Source organism: Takifugu flavidus, chromosome 13, assembly GCF_003711565.1.
Source record: "Takifugu flavidus isolate HTHZ2018 chromosome 13, ASM371156v2, whole genome shotgun sequence".
Lineage (NCBI taxonomy): Eukaryota > Metazoa > Chordata > Actinopteri > Tetraodontiformes > Tetraodontidae > Takifugu > Takifugu flavidus.
This window is the reverse complement of record NC_079532.1, coordinates 6530616-6549440: the sequence shown is the minus strand read 5'-3', so window position 1 is coordinate 6549440 and position 18825 is coordinate 6530616. Positions and strand designations below refer to the sequence as shown.

Here is an 18825-nt window from a genome sequence, read left to right as displayed (position 1 = left end):
TAGGAAACATTGGGACTTAAATGTGGACACTATACACAACTGTGTATAAATAGGTAGAAGCGGGGGTTGACTTCTGGGTTAGGAGATAACATGGTCTCGATGCTTGGGACCCCCCCACTGTTCCTATTTGCACAAATAATGTCCTATTTGGTAAAGTGCTTTGGTAAAACTATGGGAAGAACTGTGAAACCAAAACCCTAGAATATGCAAACAGAGACGTGTTTAAGAGCGGATTTAAGAGCCTCTGTCTTCCTTTGTTAAAATCAGTTTTAGTTTTAGATTTAGTTCCAGACAGACATGGCTGACGACTAGAACTCCAGAACGAAAGATGTCCAAATCAAAGAGTTTGAAGACTTGGACATGAATTCCCTCTCTTTCATAGATGTGTCTCCCAAACTGAGCATTTAAATTCACAAAGAGACCCCCTACAAAGTTTGTAGTATAACACCAACTCTGGAAGGAAGTGTATTTAAATCAGGAATTATAAAAATGGGAGTCCAAAGTGTGTTTATAATTGTATCAAATAACAGATTATTATTGCAAGAATAATCTCCTTCCAGTCAACAGCAGATTTGTCTTCTGATATTGTTTGGCAGCACGGGTGCACAGAACTGAGTCTAAACTACTCTAAATTCAAGTAATGTAGTTGTTAGTCTGTTTAAGTGCAAGCCACCCTGACAAGATGCTTTAATTTGCTCCTGGGTGATTGCTGAGCTCAGTGAGCCCTGGAATCTGTTGTTGTCTTTTAAATAATTCATCAGACCCACTGTTTAAAATGACACCGCACACCAACATCCTTCTTTTTTTGTTGGGTTTTTTTCCCCCCCCAAAAGTTCTCCTCCCCACCTCTTCCCCCAGGGCAGGAGAAATCAAAGCTAAATCTCATTAAGTTCAAGACATGTGGAAGTGAAATACAACCTGCTGGTAGAGGCGGCCATGCTCCCCGCTGAAGGAGAAGCTGGCTGCCGTGTGTGAAGCTTTCATGCAGGAAGAGACGAGACAAGATGCAGATTTTAACCCAATTTCTCGTAAGAGACCCCGTAAAGAGGCCAACACAAAGTTGTTGTGGAGATGCATTAGCATTGTGAGAGGTATGATTATTTATAGAGATCAAGCCTCCTGCAATGCACAACAATGTTGACTCCTAAAATGACTCAAACAGCATCTCTCAGTAGATTTAAGAGTTCCCAGTGCTTCACTGGTCGCCCTTCCAGTTGCTCCCTCTTCACACACCAATGATCTGCTTAGCAGGAAGATGCCCCGACTCTGCTTTGTTTGATATTCACACCCTTGCCTCCGAGTTTAAGCATTCAAATGGGGGCAATTTCAACCCCCGTCTTTCTTTTTCCAATTTTGCTCGGAGCTGTCAGGAATTAATTGTTTTTCAGCCATTTTTCTACATTTACTCACTGGTGACACTCTCGCCGCGCACCCATTTACATTACCAAACACCCATTTCGTGATGCCTCTAGTCTGCAGTCTGAGCTGCGTGACAGGACCCTGATGTGAGCGTCGGCAATCACGGTGCGTGATGCACACCGGGGCCGTTGCCATCAAGAAAGTCATTAGAGGTCATAATGTGCACAAATATTTCAGAGGAAACTGTCGCGTTCCATCACAAGATGCCCATAAATTGAAAGGATGGGTAGAAAAGGTTCATCCGCCCATTCTTCCCCGTGTGTGTGTGCGTGCACTCTTCACTGCACGTGAGGTAAATATATATCAACTTCATATATCAGTGTATTAAGCAAGGCCACAACAATAAACTGGGCACCTGCGGCGTGGCGAGCGTTACTCCATCACTGATTGCGACTCATGCAATATTCACGGAGGGGCAATCTAAGCGAATCGATACCCGAAAGTGAAAGAAAGACAGCAGCTGCGAAGGGTGGTGGTGGTGGGGGTTTACACATCTCTGAGGTTTATTCAGGGAGGGGAGGGTGATGAAACCTGTGGATAACCGCTCCGTCCACACATGTGAAAGCATGTTCCCGCACAACCAGAGCAGGGACGCGGTGGGAAAGTCTGAGCTGCCTTGGATGAGGAGGAAAACCCTGCTGATGGTCCTGCGGCGAAAAGTGTCCCAGGTTCTACAGCACGTTCACCATTTTCAAAATCAACAAACAAAAATAAAAAGTCTCGACAACTGCACACACATTTTTTTTTATCTTTTGGGGGGTTTTTTTTGTCCTAGGACTCAATGCATAGGGTTATACAATTAGAATACAGCATTTCAACATGGTTTACAAAGATTTATATGGTATAGGAAACAGGAAATAAAAACAACTGCACAGCAGTAAGAAAGATCATTTGTCGAGTACAGATAGTCATTTAGTCAGTACACAATATGGAACAGCTTTGAAACACAGGGAAAACACCAGTGGGACAATTTTGAGCTATATTCAATCTACAGCAGAGTACCATTCGGAGTTCTGAATCATTTAGGAATGTTTTCAAGGGAAACCCAAATCACATTGGCCACTCTTGTACATGAATTCAGTTTGGCCTTTGGCCTCAGCCACCATGGTCCTACGAAGCACACACCACAGACACCCGAAGGAAATGCACACACGGAAACTGCAACCATTTATTAAAACAATAAAACAAAAACAAAAAAAATAGAGAAAACCCCGAAAGAAAATTTAAAAACTGAAATGTCTTCAGCCTATTGGCACGTAAACGGCCGCAGCACAGCGTCCAGCATTTTAGACAGCACACATAATATCACAATTCCAAATACATTGCTGTGTCTATAGCACTATTGTCATCATAATCACCAAGATAACCAACAGAATAATTTAGAAACAATATATATATATATATATATATATTCATTTATGTATGTATAATCCTATTTAATAATAAGGCACGGTTTTGGTTAAAGAAAGGCTCTGAAAGAAGCTTCTTGCATCAACTCTGTCAGTAGAGAGGAGTCAGCAGTAAACAATAGCAGAGACAAGGATGGAGTCTGCAGTTGGCATGCAATTAAGATCAAAAGCCTCTCCTGCTGATTCCATTATATAGAGTGCCACTCTGCACTGGGCTGAGCGGGCAGTGCCAAGTGCTGTTGGTCGGGATGCCAGGGTGCCACGCTGAGATGGCACGCAGGCAGGCGGGCGGGCAGGCACGAGGTCTGTGCAGACCCTTTTCTAACCAAGGCAGAAATCATTAACATTCTGGGGTCTCTTTTTTTTTTTCCTTTTTCTTTTTTTTTTTCCACCAACTACACACATCCATGATCAGGTACACGGAGCACAATTTAAATCATCTGTCAACGGCAGAACCTGTGGCGTACAGATGAGACGTGGTGACAGGTAATAGCGCAAGAAACGACACTCGATCCTACCCTGTTGACACTTCAGCTCTGACGCAGTAATATCTCAGTTACAATAACATTTATGTACATGATTGATCCTCACTGACATTGTTTGGGGAAAAAAAATGTCATTTGTTCATAACATTAAAGTACCGACCGTATCGCTCACAATAATTAACATCAGCATCAATCTATTTCATAGCTTTAGAGGCAGAATGCTTGATGGGTAATATTTGGAACATTACAAGAGTAATACTTTTAAAAAAATGGCACTACAAACCATGAATTGTAAGAAAGCAATCAATTTGGATTTTTAAAACATATTGCTAAATTGCTACTGTATGCTAATATATTTCACAGGCTAATGCAAGCGCCCATTGTGGCTCATGATGTTCTATTATTGCAGGGTTTTAATATGTGTTGACGTGGCTGGATGGCAGATTTGAAAATGAAGCAAAAGAAATGTCTAACAAAGAAAACGTCTGGAATAATTTATTAAATGAAATGTTTAAACAAATCGTACTTCTGTGCTTTAGTTAGAGTGGAATGTATCATGGCACTGTACAATAAAGGGAGAGACTGTGCCGCCGCGGACCGCGAGCACAAATGACGATTCGGCTTAAAGCAAATCCGAGTCTAAAGCAAATTGAACTCAAAACATCTGGGTAATTACATCTGACCTGTCAGTCAAGCGAGCCTGTATGTGGCTGGATTAACCAGTGTCCTTGTGAGGACCCCCTGGTCTCCGCCAGCGAGAGCACAGGTTCCAGTGTGTCACCAGTAACGAGGATTAAACTGACAGCAAGGCGTCCCTTTACCCTCACGCCCGACCGTAGGCACCCTGTGTGTGCACACGCATTTCTACACATTCACTCCATTTAGGCAACACACACTTGTTCACATCGCGGTTCACACAGAAAATCTACGCACACACAGGCTAATAAAAACACTATCCCCACCAGAGGTGATCCATTTAAAAAGTTGTTTTCTTTTTTTTTTTTTTACCTTATAAAGCTTTTCGCATAAAGACTGCACGATAAAAAAAATATATAATACAATTCTTGAAACCTTTTCTACACAGAAAGGAATTGAACATCTGATTATCTCCTGTGCCAGTGCGCCACGGAGGGGCTTAATTCTCGGAGAGAGGTCTACCGCACTGCATTGTGGGAATGATATTCAGTGAAGCATGAATGAGCGCGCAGAACTTCAGGGTTTGGCAAGTGAGCTTTAAGGCGTACCTCTGACAGCGTTACCCATCATTCTCCTCCTCTTCAGCGTTTCATTTCACCCTGTTAGCGACACCAAAAACAGTCCCAGGGCCACGACGTGCAACACTCACAAGTCCCGAGTCACTTTTGCTTATTTGCATGTGTAATTCTCTATATGAAAATAAGCCCCTGTAGTCACTGGCAGTATCCTACGACCCCCCCCATCCCTCCCCTCCACATGACGGGTTAGAGATCGGTCACTTTGTTTTCCAGGGCCGCTGCTATCTGCTGGAGCCGCAGGGTCAGCTGTTTACTCTGGGCAGCTGGGTCCTCATCCAGGGATGCAATGATCTGAAAGGGAGAATGGAAGGTGAGGAGAGGAACGAGAGAGGGGACGCACATTTGGGCGGTGGGCGTTGAACGGGGAAGGCGAGGGAACATCGACGCGGACGGTGCAGGGCGACAAGGTAGAGGAGGACAGGAGGGTGTCGCCGGACGGTCATAAAAGCCGTTATTGTTTGCGAGCCCCACTTAAGGGAGACTGACAGCCCCATTTGTTTACCCAACTTGTTCATTAGGTTTTGTTTATCCCCTTTCCGTGACCTCAAGTGGCAACGCACAATGGATGCTTAAAAAATCAATTCCCAGAGCAATTTTCCAATTCACATCCCACAGAAATGCTTTCAATTAAAATTTCATACAATCACTTTTCTGCCATATCAACTGAGCAGATGGGGGGGGTGGGGGGAGCAATAATATAGTGGGCAGTAGTGCATTCAGTGGAATAGCCTCTTTTGGGTGAGATAGCGAGAAGAAGGTCCACTTACCCCATCGTAGTATTTGCTGGCGTACTGGTAAAGCTGATGGAGGGCCACTTGTGTCTTCAGTTTGTCCGTGTGAGACTGGAAAAGACGAACAATTGATGATTTCAACGTTAAATAGAGGCGCAGAAAGGTCAATGAGGCTTAAATGCTTTGGGTTCAGATGCTGTTTTGGGTTTAAACTGGTATCACGTCTGATTTTAATGGAGACCTTCAGCCGTCACGGTTAGATTAAAGCTGACCTCCTGAAGAACTGGAATTTTATTTTTTTATCGCTCTTGTCCAAAGTGGTGAGCGAAAAGCCAGATCGATGTGGGTTTTCATCTGCTGAGGTCACAGAACTGAAGGAGTTTCTTCATGAAGTCAAACGGCTAATGGAGGTAATTCTGCTGTCAGAAAGACGGCGCTTTGTTGCTACTCTTCGCGGCTCTGATCAATACTGAAACTGCACGCTTATGCTGTTCCTACTGCGCTGTCACGTTCACTTTTAGCAGTTTTATGGAATTTTTTTGGCATATCCTAAGATATTCAAGTTTTTCTGGCACATACAGCACAGCGAGTCGATAAGTACAGCCAAGTGTGGCAAAAGCCTTGATAGAGGAAATTATTTGGACGATGAAAGGTTATTTTATAGCAACAATGTGCAACAAAAGGATTGATTTTTCAGGCCTGTTTGCAAATATCGTCATTTGTCCCTCAGGAGGACAAAGCCCAAAAGGAATATGGCGTTTATGTTGCACTAATGTGACACATATTAAATGGATCTTCTCACCCGTGACACTTCTGCCAGATGAGTGTTCATGTCCTGGTCACTGACCGGCACCATCTGCCTGATACCCTTGTAGTAACTAAACACACAAACACACAATGATGGTTAGATCATCGGGCTTGTGATGGACGGATTAACATTGTTGACTGGACTTACTCGTCCACCATCTTCTTATACGTAGAGATCTCCTTTGCATAGAGTAGTTTGTTACTTGGAGAGTCCTAGAGACACAAAATTGGTAACGGTGACACTCTGACTAATTAACAGGATGAAACTTTATGCTTAATTCCAAGCTGGCCCGTTTTCCCACACGTACCCGGCTGAGTTTGTGCTCGCTCTTGGTGCAGGCGTCCATGAAAGTCTGAGCGATGACGGACAGCGAGGCGTCCACGACTTCAGACACGTGGATGTCGAAGATGAAGTTGGGATTCTTCAGAATGTTCACCCAAAAACGCAAAGGAAGGCTGCGGCCGAGGGGGTTGAAAGCACCATGTCATGAGAAAGTTATTTAATTATTGTTACGCCGATTTATCAAATGAGCGCCTGAATGCTGGCGGCCTTAGATTTGAGAAGTCTGGCCTGAGGTGCAATCGAGTGCACTATATGGTAATAACAGGGACGGAGAGGAGGCTTTGTTCTACATGTCAGTATATATAGAACATTTCCCTGGACTGGAACTTAATATCACCATTTCATATCAAACTGTCCTCTCTCATAAGCACCAGCCAAGAATATGATACAAATGGAGAAAAACAACCCTGAAAGCCTGCTTTTCTTAATGGAAACATTCATTGAGTTAACACCAACTTTGACCTTTATATGGCCCGTGTAGCCTAGCAACCCTAAGCATCATCAATATAAATACATTGAAATCATGTTAAATTTCACCAGTACACTTTCTGCGCTCTTATTTTCCACAGGCTTGCGAATGCAAAAGAAACGCGGCGCCCTCTCCTCCCTGATCAGCGCACGTGAGGTGCAAAATGTGAAAAATTCACACTGGTTTGGCACTATCTCCAGGGAGGGCTTCAGTGAGAATACAATAGAAGCGCAAAAATAGCAATGTTGCTATAACCACAGTATTAAATTAGCTGGGGACGTAATTACCATGTTTGTTTGCTGTTGTGCCACATGCGCACATTCATATTTAATACGTGGCCCTCAGTTGATTCGATAAACAGAGCGGGTGGAGGCAGCAAGTGGTGTGGAGGGCGGCGAGTAATTAAATCGCTCATCTCCTGTCCTTGTGTGGGTGCTCTCTTGCCAGCCTTACGTCAATCACCGGCATCTACATGCAACACGTCGTCTCGTAGTCTTGAGCCTCAGCCGACGTGACACTAATTTATGCACTTAAATGTCACATGGGAGCAGGGGGATTCAAAATGCAAAGTAAGTGAGTTGAAATTGTGCATTCCTGTTCAGCTCTAACTCGGATAAGCAAGTTTTATTTCATGGAGAGTGACTATCTGAGGGAGCGGGATTAGTTGTAAACGCCGGCAGACGGCGGGCGCGCAGACGCGGCTTCTACAAGTTTTACAATCAAAGCTCATCGAAAATACGAATATTATTCCAGTCACCTATTTGTCTTCCAGATATGGATGGTCTCATCATCCACACTGTGCTTCAGGGCTTGTTCATCCAGGAAGTCAAAGAAATATTTGACAGCTGGCGGCACGACGGCCCCGGTGCAGAGGACGCTACGGAAGAAGTCATCGACGAACTGCTGCAGCGTTCCCTGAAACAGGCAACAAATGATGTGAGATGGGGCTGACGGCAGTGACAAAGCCCTGAGAGGCGACTATTTGTCCACAAAATGATGCTAAGGCTGTGTCGCTCCAAGTATATTAGCATTTTCCACAGTAACTGGAGGCAAATCAAACTCAAGCTAGCCTCTCTCTTAAATAAAAGATTTATATTGCGAGTAAAAAGTGGATAATGGCATAACAAACGTCTCGATAAGTCACGTCTCTGTACCTTGACAGAAAGTAGACGCGTTAGATAGATCTCCGTAATGGCTTTGGTCATGGATTTATCCTTAATGCTTCCTCTTTTTGATTTGATCTCATCCAGCTCGTCCGCTGGCCTCACTAAGTGGAACACCTTGTCATCTTCCAACAGAGCATTTCCTGTTCACAGAGGGAAAGAACATTTGCTTTATGGAATTCCACCTCCCATTTCTTCGTGCACGCTTTCACAATACGCTTATGAAAATTGGTGTCAACTGAATTTTAATGCGGAGTAAAAAATAAAAAAAAAGCAGCTAGAAATGCTAAACAATCAAGTCTTCAGAGATGCATATAAAAGTGTAGAGAATGAAGTTATTCTTGATAGCATGTAATAAGACATGAGACAGCATGCATTTGCATGTTATATTACAATGGGGATGCTTACAAACCCCAAGGTAAAAGAAACAAAGGCTCAAGTTTTTGTTTCCTCTCAAGTTTACACCTGATCGGTGCCTGTTTCGTCTCAACGAGCCTGTTGATTAACACGTGCACAGGTAAAAAGGCTTACGCTCTTCGTGGTTCTCCTGGTTCTGGTCGTAGTTCTGTTGAGTTTGCGGCGCTCTGGACAGGACTAAAGTGGCATTATCTCGTACCTGGGAAGAAGACCAGAGTCTTGGAGTTTGAGAGGAACTGTGAGGTCAGCTGACTTAGTGTTAATCTGACTGGCTGGAGAAGAACAGTTTTATTGGGAGTCAATAAATGTCCAACGCGGCTCTGTGGGCTCACGTCACCATTCAGACTAGAAGAGCAAAGTAAAACTAAAATTCTTGTCACGTTTAACCGACCGCAGTTAAGAAAATAGGCCTTCGTTGCTTCCTGGGCTGGTTGAATAATAGCTGCTGATTAATAGCTAGCTAGCATTTCTGTAAAGTGATTGTCCTGATTCAGTAAAATGCACAAGTGCTTGGACTCCTGAAGGGTTGTAATGTTAAGATAAGCTACACTGTTTGCTTTGGATAAAGTGCAGCAGTAATGAGTGCTGTGCCACAGGGAGATCGCTCATATTCACACACCCTCACATTTCTTTGCTCATCTCCTCCTTTAAGTGTTTCTTTATCATTACGGAAATGACCCATCATTACTCACGTTGTAGTGGGCCAGAGTGTTGATGCGTTTCCACCTGCCCTCCTTTTGGGAAGTCAAGTCCAGGTCCGACAAGATCTGCCCCGTGGAGCCGGGGCGCCACTCTGCGTTGAGGGCAGGAAAAAGGAAGTCAGTCAAATGTGAAATTACCTCTGCCATTAGAGGAATAAAGCGCCATCACAAATCTTTAATCATCATTTTTGTCCCATTAATGAGCTGATATAAAACGGTAACACAGGAGATATGATGGGATAAATGAATATCCATCCAGCTTCATCTTCAGATGTAGTTACACACTTAAACTTAATTAAAAAAAATAAATAAATCAATAATTAAATAATGATCCAAACAGAATGTTTCCTATTCATCATTACCGACCTGAGCGCAACACCATCTGGTAAAAATAAGGGTGATTTGCATGTAGCACCAAACATCCAGGTTATCGCTCTGATTCCAGGAAAGGAGAGGTCGCTCTATTTATGCAAAACGAATAAAGGGATGGGATCTGCCGCGTGTGTGGGAATACAGAGCGACTTTGATGTTGAGAAAAATGTCAATAGCTTTAGTCTTTCAAGTTCGTCCCCAAGGTTTCTGGCTTCAGTATCAAATAAAGCTGTCTTTTCATTTCCTTATGTTTCTGAATAACTCAGTAATCCTTGTTTGCTCTGCCAACGGAGACAAAGCAAAAAGATGGAGAAAAGAGAAGCCGTCCCAAAAACAATATTGTTCTTTGGGCACCATAAGATGCTGCTTGCTTTAACCCTCACCGAGTGTGACGCTGTCGACCTTCGGCCGCTGGGAGTACGGCAGGTTCCTGTACACCTGCTCGATGATTTTCTCTTTCACCTGTGAAATGGTGTCACAGTTCAGCACCTTGACGGATGTCACATCTGGACCCTCGTCCTGCACCAGCACTTGCAGAGTCTGGCAAAAAAAACACACAAACACACACACACACACACAAACACACCAGCGTCACATTAAGCCCACTTGGAAACGTGTGCATGTGCACCCAGTGAGAAATATGCAGAAATAGCTAACCACGGTCTCACAACCCAGCCACCCACCGTCAGAGCCGTACCCACACGCTCCTTCCCGATGACATTGCCATGACAACCGGGCCTCTGTCACAGACAGACACGCACACACACACTGCGGCGACACCTGAGAAGCCTCTTGTCACCTTGGCCAGCTAATGGCCAGCTCGCAGCAGGGGCAGACTCTGACCCGGCGCCACCTCTCACATCTGTCTGTCACAAACAACTGACTGACAACTGGAGGGAATTAAGTGCGAGGAGAAGCAATCTGGCCGCAAAATCAAGTGCGGTCCGTCTTAATAAGCTCAACAGAAGGAGGATACCGAACAGGAAACACCCCGACCGCCTGTGAAACCCACTTCTTTGCCTTTATAATCCCATCACAGGCGCCATCTCTCGTGGCAGGAGACATGTAATTCAGCCCAGTTTGATAATTGTCTTCGGCGGCGCCATTACCCGAGGGTCTTTTACTTGCGCCTGCTTCAAAAGAAAATAGCCGTGTTCACGTTTGCTCCCACTCCTGACAGACAAATCTGAGGGAAGACTGAAGCCACGTTTATTCGCTGCTCACGCTGGAATGTGCTGCCTGTGTCTTTCTGGAGCTCTGAACACCAACACCGAAAATGGATGTCGCACAAACGCCGCCAGTCGCCTGTGGGGGGTTTCGGGCGGTTACCACGGTAACCGCACTCCGTGTCTGTCGAGCGATCTTGAAGCCGCGCGGGGATTTTGAGGCCCGGTTTGCGTGTGAGGGTAATTTCAGTGCGAGCGCGCCTCACCAGCACAGAGTACTCGACATCGTCGCCCAACAGCCCCGTGTCGTTGAGGGTGTACTTGGCTTTCTTCACTCTGGCGTCCACGGGCCCCTTCTCAATCTGGTGCTTGATGGCCCGGAACAGTTTGTACAAGGGCTCACCCGCTGAGTCCTGGTGCACACGCGGAGACACACAAACACAATTAATTTGTTGTTTCAGAGGTTGTAGAGGAGCATATTGCCGTGATTAGCAGTTTACAAGACAGACAAAAGCACATTATTAATAGAAAGCGCTAATGACGGGATAAATCCAAGAGTTTAGCGCTCTGGCGCGGTCTTCACATTCACTCTGTTAGCAACGCTGTAAATCAAGCAGAAATGACAAATCACTCCTGAATTGGCCAATTTGAAACAAAAAAAACCCCCAAACGATACCTTCAGGAACTGGTAGAGGCAGATAGACATCCAGTTACACAACATCCGTTCCACCACTGTCTCTGAGCTGGAATAAAACCAAAACAAAGGATGAGATTAATAACCTTTAATATCTTTGTTACAATAAAAGTTAATCCTTATCTTACTGTAAAGGTGTTACGTGGAACCGTAACATTTTACACTGATAAACAGAAAAAAACCCAGCATAAAGTCTTTTCAAGCAAAGCAGCATTAAGAAATAAATCTTATATAGCCATGATAGACTTATGCTGCCACTGAAATGCAGTGTTTCATAGACGCTCGTGTCAGGACTGTTATTATGTGTGTTTAAAGGTTATTTTTTATGCCTGCGCAGCGAGTTTACCTGTGGGAAAGTCATATCTCCCTTTTTGGGACAATAAAAGTCGCCTCATAAATAATACATGTGTTTAAACCTCATCCTCCTTTGGAAAACAGATATGCTGAACCTCAAAACAGAAAATCTCCAGTTTGACAGTGTCAGGATATTTCTATTCACAGCCCCCGTCACTGGTCACCCGACACATCGCTCGCCCTCGCCCACTTCTGCTAGCGTGCCTAATTAGCAATTGTGTATATACGGGGGCCAGTCTTGGCACAATGGCCTAATCAGCATAATGAGTCTCTCCACTGAGAGATAATTAAGATGTGTACTTTCGAAACGGCGCCAAAGCGCAGCCGACAGTTCAGCCCTCCACCTCCTGGTGGAGTTGAGCTACTGTACTGTCAAACAAGTGGCCCCTGCTGAGGGAGCCGAGGGGGCCCCGCAGCTGGGGTGACCTTGACATTATCTTTACAGAAGATAAAAGGATAAACAGAGAAGGCGCCATTCAGGCATTTCTTCTGATGACTAAATTCGCCATTTACATATTTACTGAACAGGAATTAAGAGATTTACACCAATTATCTTGAGACAAATAACAAGAATTCCACCCCCCAAAAAAGCCACTAATGCAAACGAGGCCAGAATATTGGAGAGAAATGATCAGTTGGATCAGTTTCACCAGGTCAGCGATGATTGTGAGCACAGTCAGAGGTCCGTAGACGTGCTACTCAGGCGATCTAAGCCGTGGTACCTTTCCTAATATCTTCTTCGAGGGTTGATAACTGAAGGACAGCGTGACTGCTAGATACGACCATAAAAACTGTGTTTTAGAGACGGATCTAGTTGACAGTCAAATCATACTTATTTAAATGTCGCCGGCGGCGCTCGTCATCGTATTAGCCTGTCACATCAGCACAATTGTTCGTGTTTGGACGATGCGGCATTTATCTTTAAAGCTGCAATGTTGTATTGGAGTCCGTTTTTTTGACCTAATGATGGTTTGAGATGAAGAAAAAAAACAAAACAGCAAGAGTGTGAGGGCGACACGGACGTCGAAAAATGTCATTAAAAATCCATTTAAGGATTGATGAGATTGAAATACTTTGCTGGCGGGGTTTTAAAGTTGAAGGGGGGGAAAAAAGTCGCAAGGAAACTTAAGAATCGGCGAACGGCGGGTTTTCTTTCCCGGTTTCGGCGGCGATGCATCGCTCGACGTCACAAACACCCCCAGGAGAACAGGAAAGGAGCTCAAAGAGCACTGACAGTGTCGCAGATGTGGGTGTTTGGTAATGCAATCAGCTTCCAAACTGGATTACAAATCCAGAAATCAAAGCAATCAGAGCTCTGGCTGATTAATAAAGCCATGGCGCTGCACATCACAAAGCTTAAGACGCTTGTTCTCCGTGTTGTGCGAAGGAATAAGGAGTTCCTCCTCACTCACCGGCGCAGCATGAGTTTGGGGTTCTTGCTGTGGACGTACTCCTCCATCAGCTCCAGCAGCAGCGTTCGCATAATGTCGGTGTAATATTCCAGTTTCCCGTGCAGAGCCACCGTCAGCAGGGAGGCAAAATAGACTTTGGCCCTGGCGTTGAAGTCATTACTGCGCTCCAGAGTACGGATGAACTACAGACACAAGTAAAAACGGGGGAAATGACACTTGTGAAGAATCCTCGGCATCAGGCCTCTTCACACGGATGAGCAGAGCCAAAGTAACGCGGGCCCAAATAATTAGAAGTCTGCTCCCACCGTAGAGTAGGACCGTGTAGGTAAATTCATTGCATTTCAGAATCACCAATTAGCGGCATGGGGATCACCCACACATGGATTTTAACGCCTCGGAGGCTGTTTCTATGCCAGCAAAACATAAGACCATCAGGAATCTTCACACATCCACCCCGGCTGTGACTTCCTCTCGCTTCCAAATATTGTATCTCGCTAATTTTACCCTTCTGAAAGTTCACTTATCAAGTCTGATTTAATTAGGAATGAAAAAAAGGAGAAGAAAACATCCGACCCCAAACAAGCAAATGTACCAAGGAAATTAATCCCCGAGTCAAACTGAGACCACGGGTGACATTCAGGCAGACAAGTGAGGTGTAATTACATTAATGAGGAAGGTCTTGGAGTTCAAGAGGTTGGAGAACTGATTGAGCGCCTGCATCACGGTGGCGCGTCGAGCCTGCGGGATCTCCAGCCTCCCTGTGATCATCACGTCGTTGGCGCCGTCCTTGGACGTCAGGAAGAAGACGCGGTCCGTGTAGGTTTTATAGTCCAGGAAGGGGATGCGGCCCTCGCTGAGGTCGTTGGTGTGGTCTTCCATCTCAATCATCAAGTCTGTGACATGGAAAAGACAAAATGGGACCTTGTTCCTGTTTATTAAGCAGCTTTGTCATTTGGCCGCCGCTCATCTGTCTCAATCATCTCGTGGGGAACTCGGAGAAGGAAGAAGGTGAAAATCATTTCAGCTCTGATAGATTGTTTTTATTAACTGTCGCTGCTGTCGTGGAAAAAGCATGATGTTAAGTGGGGAAATTTATTTCATTCACATCTCTGAAATGTAATCATGGCTGTGAAGTACTTCATTAGCTGAACAGTGCTTAAAAGCAGTTAGCTTTATAGCATTAGCATTAATACAGAGCTCTCCGTACCTGTGAATTCCTTCTTGCAGCGGTCTCTGACGCTCTCCTCCAGATTTTCAAGCTGATGTTTCACCTTTTCGTACTCCCTCTCAGCTTGCTGACTCTTTCTCCTGTACAAATACGCACAAGAAAACAACACCCGTGTCAAAGGGAGGAAGAATTAAGATCTAATTGCCGTTCAAAGACAACCTGTAATCGGCCGATAACGCAGCCGTGGAGATTTTCACAAAAACGGCCCATTAGTGGTGGTATCACTCCCCTGCAGGTGTGCTGTTCCCCAGTTTAATAAATATTCAGGGAGAATTTAACACATTCACATAACGCAAGACTGCACATCACACAAATCAACTGTCAAATAAACGTCATTTTTCCTTATAGTGGAGCCCAGGAAGACATATTATACTTTTTAAAAAAGTGAGCAGTTAAAATGGCCACTACAAAAAAGAACGGTGAAAATGGTGTAATTGAACAAGCTGTACAAAACATTTACATTTATTCTAATAAAGAAGCTTAATTTTAAAGTGAATGTCGCTGTTGCTGTAATTCCCGTCCCGTCCAGCAGGCGGTTAATGTACACGTTAATTTGTCTAAAAAGACTGACAAAAGTCACCTGTCGCAAAAGGGATTAACAATTTTCAGTGTTGCCCGCAGTTTTTCCATAAATAATACATGTATTGCAAAATCAAATCGGTTCCCCTTCGAATTGGCCAGAAATAACTAATTACCTTATCATTAAACATTTGGGTTGAGGTTATTATCCCTGTTCCCACCGTGAAAGAACAAACATTTGCTTGACACCAGAGCACGATTTTGAGCGTGCAGACAACAATGTTTACTTAACAAGTGCGCTGGGCTTTTAAGCTATCGCACTATTAAGCCGTCCCTTTGGCGATTCCATTCAACAAAGCATGGGTGAAGAGAAGACCCTCACAGATCTGAAGTAACATTATCCTCACTTGGTGACAGCCCGCGTGCAACATAAACCCCCCAAACAGCCTCAATATCTGCTCTAATATGAAAAATGCTGTCTTATTATTTGCTTTGCTTGTGAAGAGTTTTTCTTTTTTTACTTTTCCTAACTCTGATGTGTAACTAGAGGTGGTTTATTACTGTGATGTGGCCAAATGAGCACGTTTTAAAGAGCTTATGAGGTCAGAGGATTAATAGATTGTCCGTGGAAGTGGAAACCCACGCTAAATTAACCCCCCCCCCCCCCCCCCCATCTTTCTGGCATCTCTGCTCTTTCAAAATAGCTTGTTGAGTGCAAAAAAACCACAGAGTGGGAGCGCAGCCAGACGCCATGCCAAAAACGCTCCACTTTAGTAGCACATCCGACACGGTGAGGGCCCTTAAACAGCTTAGCTTACCTGTAGCAGTAGATGGAGATGACGATGATGAGCAGCATGGGCACGACGACGGCGGGGATGATGATGTAGAGTGACAAATCGTTCTTCTTCTCATACTGCACCGAGCCCACAACCCACTCGCCTTTGCCAAACTTGATCTATGCGTGAATGCAGAGCGGAAGAGGAACGGTGACAATCTGAATGTTCTTCCAGCCTGTGCAGGTCCTCTGTCCTGCTGAGCGCCGGGGTAATTCTGATGCGGCGCGGCGCCGACACACAGAAATTAGACAATAGTTCACGGGGAGGAATTACCCAGAGGAGAGGTTCCTCTATTAATCATCATTTGAGCCTCAGCTATAATTAAAAGCAATTATAAAAGCCTGTAATTAAATAAAAACTGCTCGACCAGGGGGAAAAAATATCCCAAGATGAAGAAAAGTGAGAGGAGATTCATCGTTGGAGCGTTCTTAGATCTGGTTAATACACGCTCTATAACAACATTACTGTGTGATTAAACCCTCCCACACTATTACAGTCTGATTCTCCACCACTGTGTCTTCATATCTGACCATTAAATCCAGCAGCTCGGGCCGGGTGTCTCGACGCTGCCGACGGGAGCGAGCACGTGGCGGCGTGGAAGGCGGGTCCAGAAAGAGCTTGTCGTCCTGCAGCGTGTTGACCTGACACGGAACGTCCCCCACAAACGCTTGAGCCTCTTTGGCCGTCATGGCTTTAGAAAATCCCCGACCCTGCGAGGAAAGACCGTAATTCTCAAAACATCTGGTTTGTGTATTTGTCCAAATCACATAAGCAGTATTAAAAATATATGATAAATATAGACGGCATTTGGCTGTTGTTTTCATCTGAGATGGCTTGAAAGTTTAAAACGGATCTTTAAGAGTGCCAAAAGCAATTAAAGAGATTAACTTAACTCAAATTAAGACACTGCAGGCTCCTGTCAGTCACACCGTCAGTCACAGGGCTCAACAATATGGACTTTACATACAACTCTACTACTGAAGATGCAGTTTTAATTACGCCATTGTAGACGGGGATATGGAAAAGTTCAAATTAGCCAAGAGGAGAATCTATGAGTCAATAAGTTCATACCAATGTCAAAAAAATGGAATCCCAGACAGAAACATATAATGAGGTAAAAATGTGTTTCTTTACGGCAGAATTGAGGCTGTGTCTGCGTGTGAGGCCAAACAATGCTAATATATTTCATTCACATTGACCTTTGCACAACAGGTTTCAATCGATATAGTGAAGCCTGAATGTTGATGACTGTAAATTCCTTAAATCAAGACCAACAAATATGAGCCAGACGTGCTTTACGTGAAAGAGGCGGAAGGTTGGCGGACTCACCGTGACAATAATGATGCTAGCCTCGGTGATGACGTTCTTGGCCAGGTCGTTGAAGATGGGGTCGGGGCAGTATTCGAAGGCCTCAGCTCCTTCTCCCAGTTGTCCAGCAGGATGTATGTTTGCAGGTGCTGGTTGAGGGAGCTGTTCACCGTTGGGGATCTGAACTGGATCACCGTGTCATTTTTCTCATGGGCCACCTGAACGGAAGGATGTTTAGGATAAGGGAGCCTCAATGACTAACTAGGCGCACTCAGAAGATGGGAGAATGTAAAGGAAGATAATCTGCAGTAACCTCACACGATTTTGAGGATAAATAGGCCAAAATTTTGGTCAAAGGTCAAAGATTCAGCGAGTCACAACAAGGTTTTAAAAATATGAGGGATCAGACGGTTTCCTGTTAGCTCAGTGTGAACTGCCAAAAGCAGGAAGCAGATTAGTTCATGCTGAACGACCCATTAAAATTTATCTGCAAATCTACTCTCAAAAAACACGTCTTTGGATCTCGCAACCAGGAGTAAGCAGCTCTACTGGAAGCTGGATAGAGCAGGAATTTTTTTTAAAAAAAGAGAAGGCGTAATTGCTTCGAGCCGCGAACCTCACCCAAAATGTAATCAACATGGTTTCATGAAAAGCCAGCAGCAATAATTACTCCAAATATTTGGATCTAGTTCAGTAGATAGACTTAAACCAGGAGAAGCTTATGATGCTGACCAGCCAAGGCCTTTGAGATAACGCTTTACATCCACGCCTGCTTTGTGGCAGCCAGAAGTCTTTTTTGCCCCCCCCCAAATGTCCCTGGGTAGCCAAGGCCGGGAACTTGGCACGGAGAACGGCTGTGAAGAGCTGTGCGGTTGCATAATCTTCTGCAACCTTAATGCCGGCATTAAATTTAGCCCTTTAAATTAAATGAACAAAATCGCTGCTGCTCAACACTTGCCAGTACACCGAAGGCCGATTCCTTGCAGAGCCAATCCTGCTAGATTAATCCGGATGCAGAACATATTCTAGTGAGGGTGAAATTCCATTCTAGTGAGATGTATAGCTGACATATGACTAATACAATCTTGTTCATCAGCGGTAGCAGTGTGGAAGGGTTTTTTTTTTTTTTTAAATGAAGCTAAGCTAATGGACTCACAGCATGTACTGATATTAATGGCAACTGTCGCTATGGTTAGAGGAATCCACAAATAAAACATGGCTCGCAAACATGCCGAGATAAGCAAAATAAAACATGATACAAAATGAGGAAGCCCAACCGATAGGAAGCAGGATAAATAAAAGCAGAAGAGGAGAAAAAGAAGGGGCGCATACCTCGACAGCTGTCATGTTGCTGCCATTGACCTTCATGACAGCAGTCTGGATGAAGTCAAAGCCAGATCCGGTCACCGCAATGGTCCTCCCACCACTTCAAAACCGAAAGAGGCAACAGTAAAGGATATTAGTATGGAAGCCACACAGAGCCAAGCTTGTGGGGGGGAACATGGCAAGACAAACATGATTCTTACATTCCACCTGGGTTAATTTTTACAGAGATGAAAACAAATTAGTTTAGCCTGCGTGGGGCCGATCTGTTGTCTTTTGTTCTGGTCTACAGTATGCGGCTAATCACGCGCACCCTGGTGTTTCCAATTGCTCACAAACAAAAGCAAGGGGGGGGAGGGTTTTAACATGTTCATTTGCGCTGTTGTTTAAGCTAT

The 18825-nt window shown here is 44.5% G+C and overlaps 1 protein-coding gene across 1 annotated transcript in view; it reads right to left on the bottom strand.

Moving 5' to 3' along the window:
- Positions 1 to 2147: 2147 nt before the first annotated feature.
- plxnb2b (plexin b2b) overlaps positions 2148 to 18825 on the bottom strand; it is a 92661-nt gene continuing 75983 nt past the window's right edge. Inside the window, 20 exon segments of the mRNA XM_057051684.1 lie at positions 2148 to 4878; positions 5355 to 5429; positions 6121 to 6196; positions 6274 to 6338; positions 6434 to 6581; positions 7695 to 7852; positions 8092 to 8243; positions 8632 to 8716; positions 9210 to 9310; positions 9974 to 10130; positions 11023 to 11169; positions 11433 to 11499; positions 13217 to 13398; positions 13880 to 14109; positions 14424 to 14524; positions 15782 to 15918; positions 16330 to 16509; positions 17129 to 17208; positions 17211 to 17325; positions 18440 to 18533. Of these exon segments, the coding sequence (XP_056907664.1) occupies positions 4774 to 4878; positions 5355 to 5429; positions 6121 to 6196; positions 6274 to 6338; positions 6434 to 6581; positions 7695 to 7852; positions 8092 to 8243; positions 8632 to 8716; positions 9210 to 9310; positions 9974 to 10130; positions 11023 to 11169; positions 11433 to 11499; positions 13217 to 13398; positions 13880 to 14109; positions 14424 to 14524; positions 15782 to 15918; positions 16330 to 16509; positions 17129 to 17208; positions 17211 to 17325; positions 18440 to 18533 (2455 nt within the window). The 3' untranslated portion in view covers positions 2148 to 4773.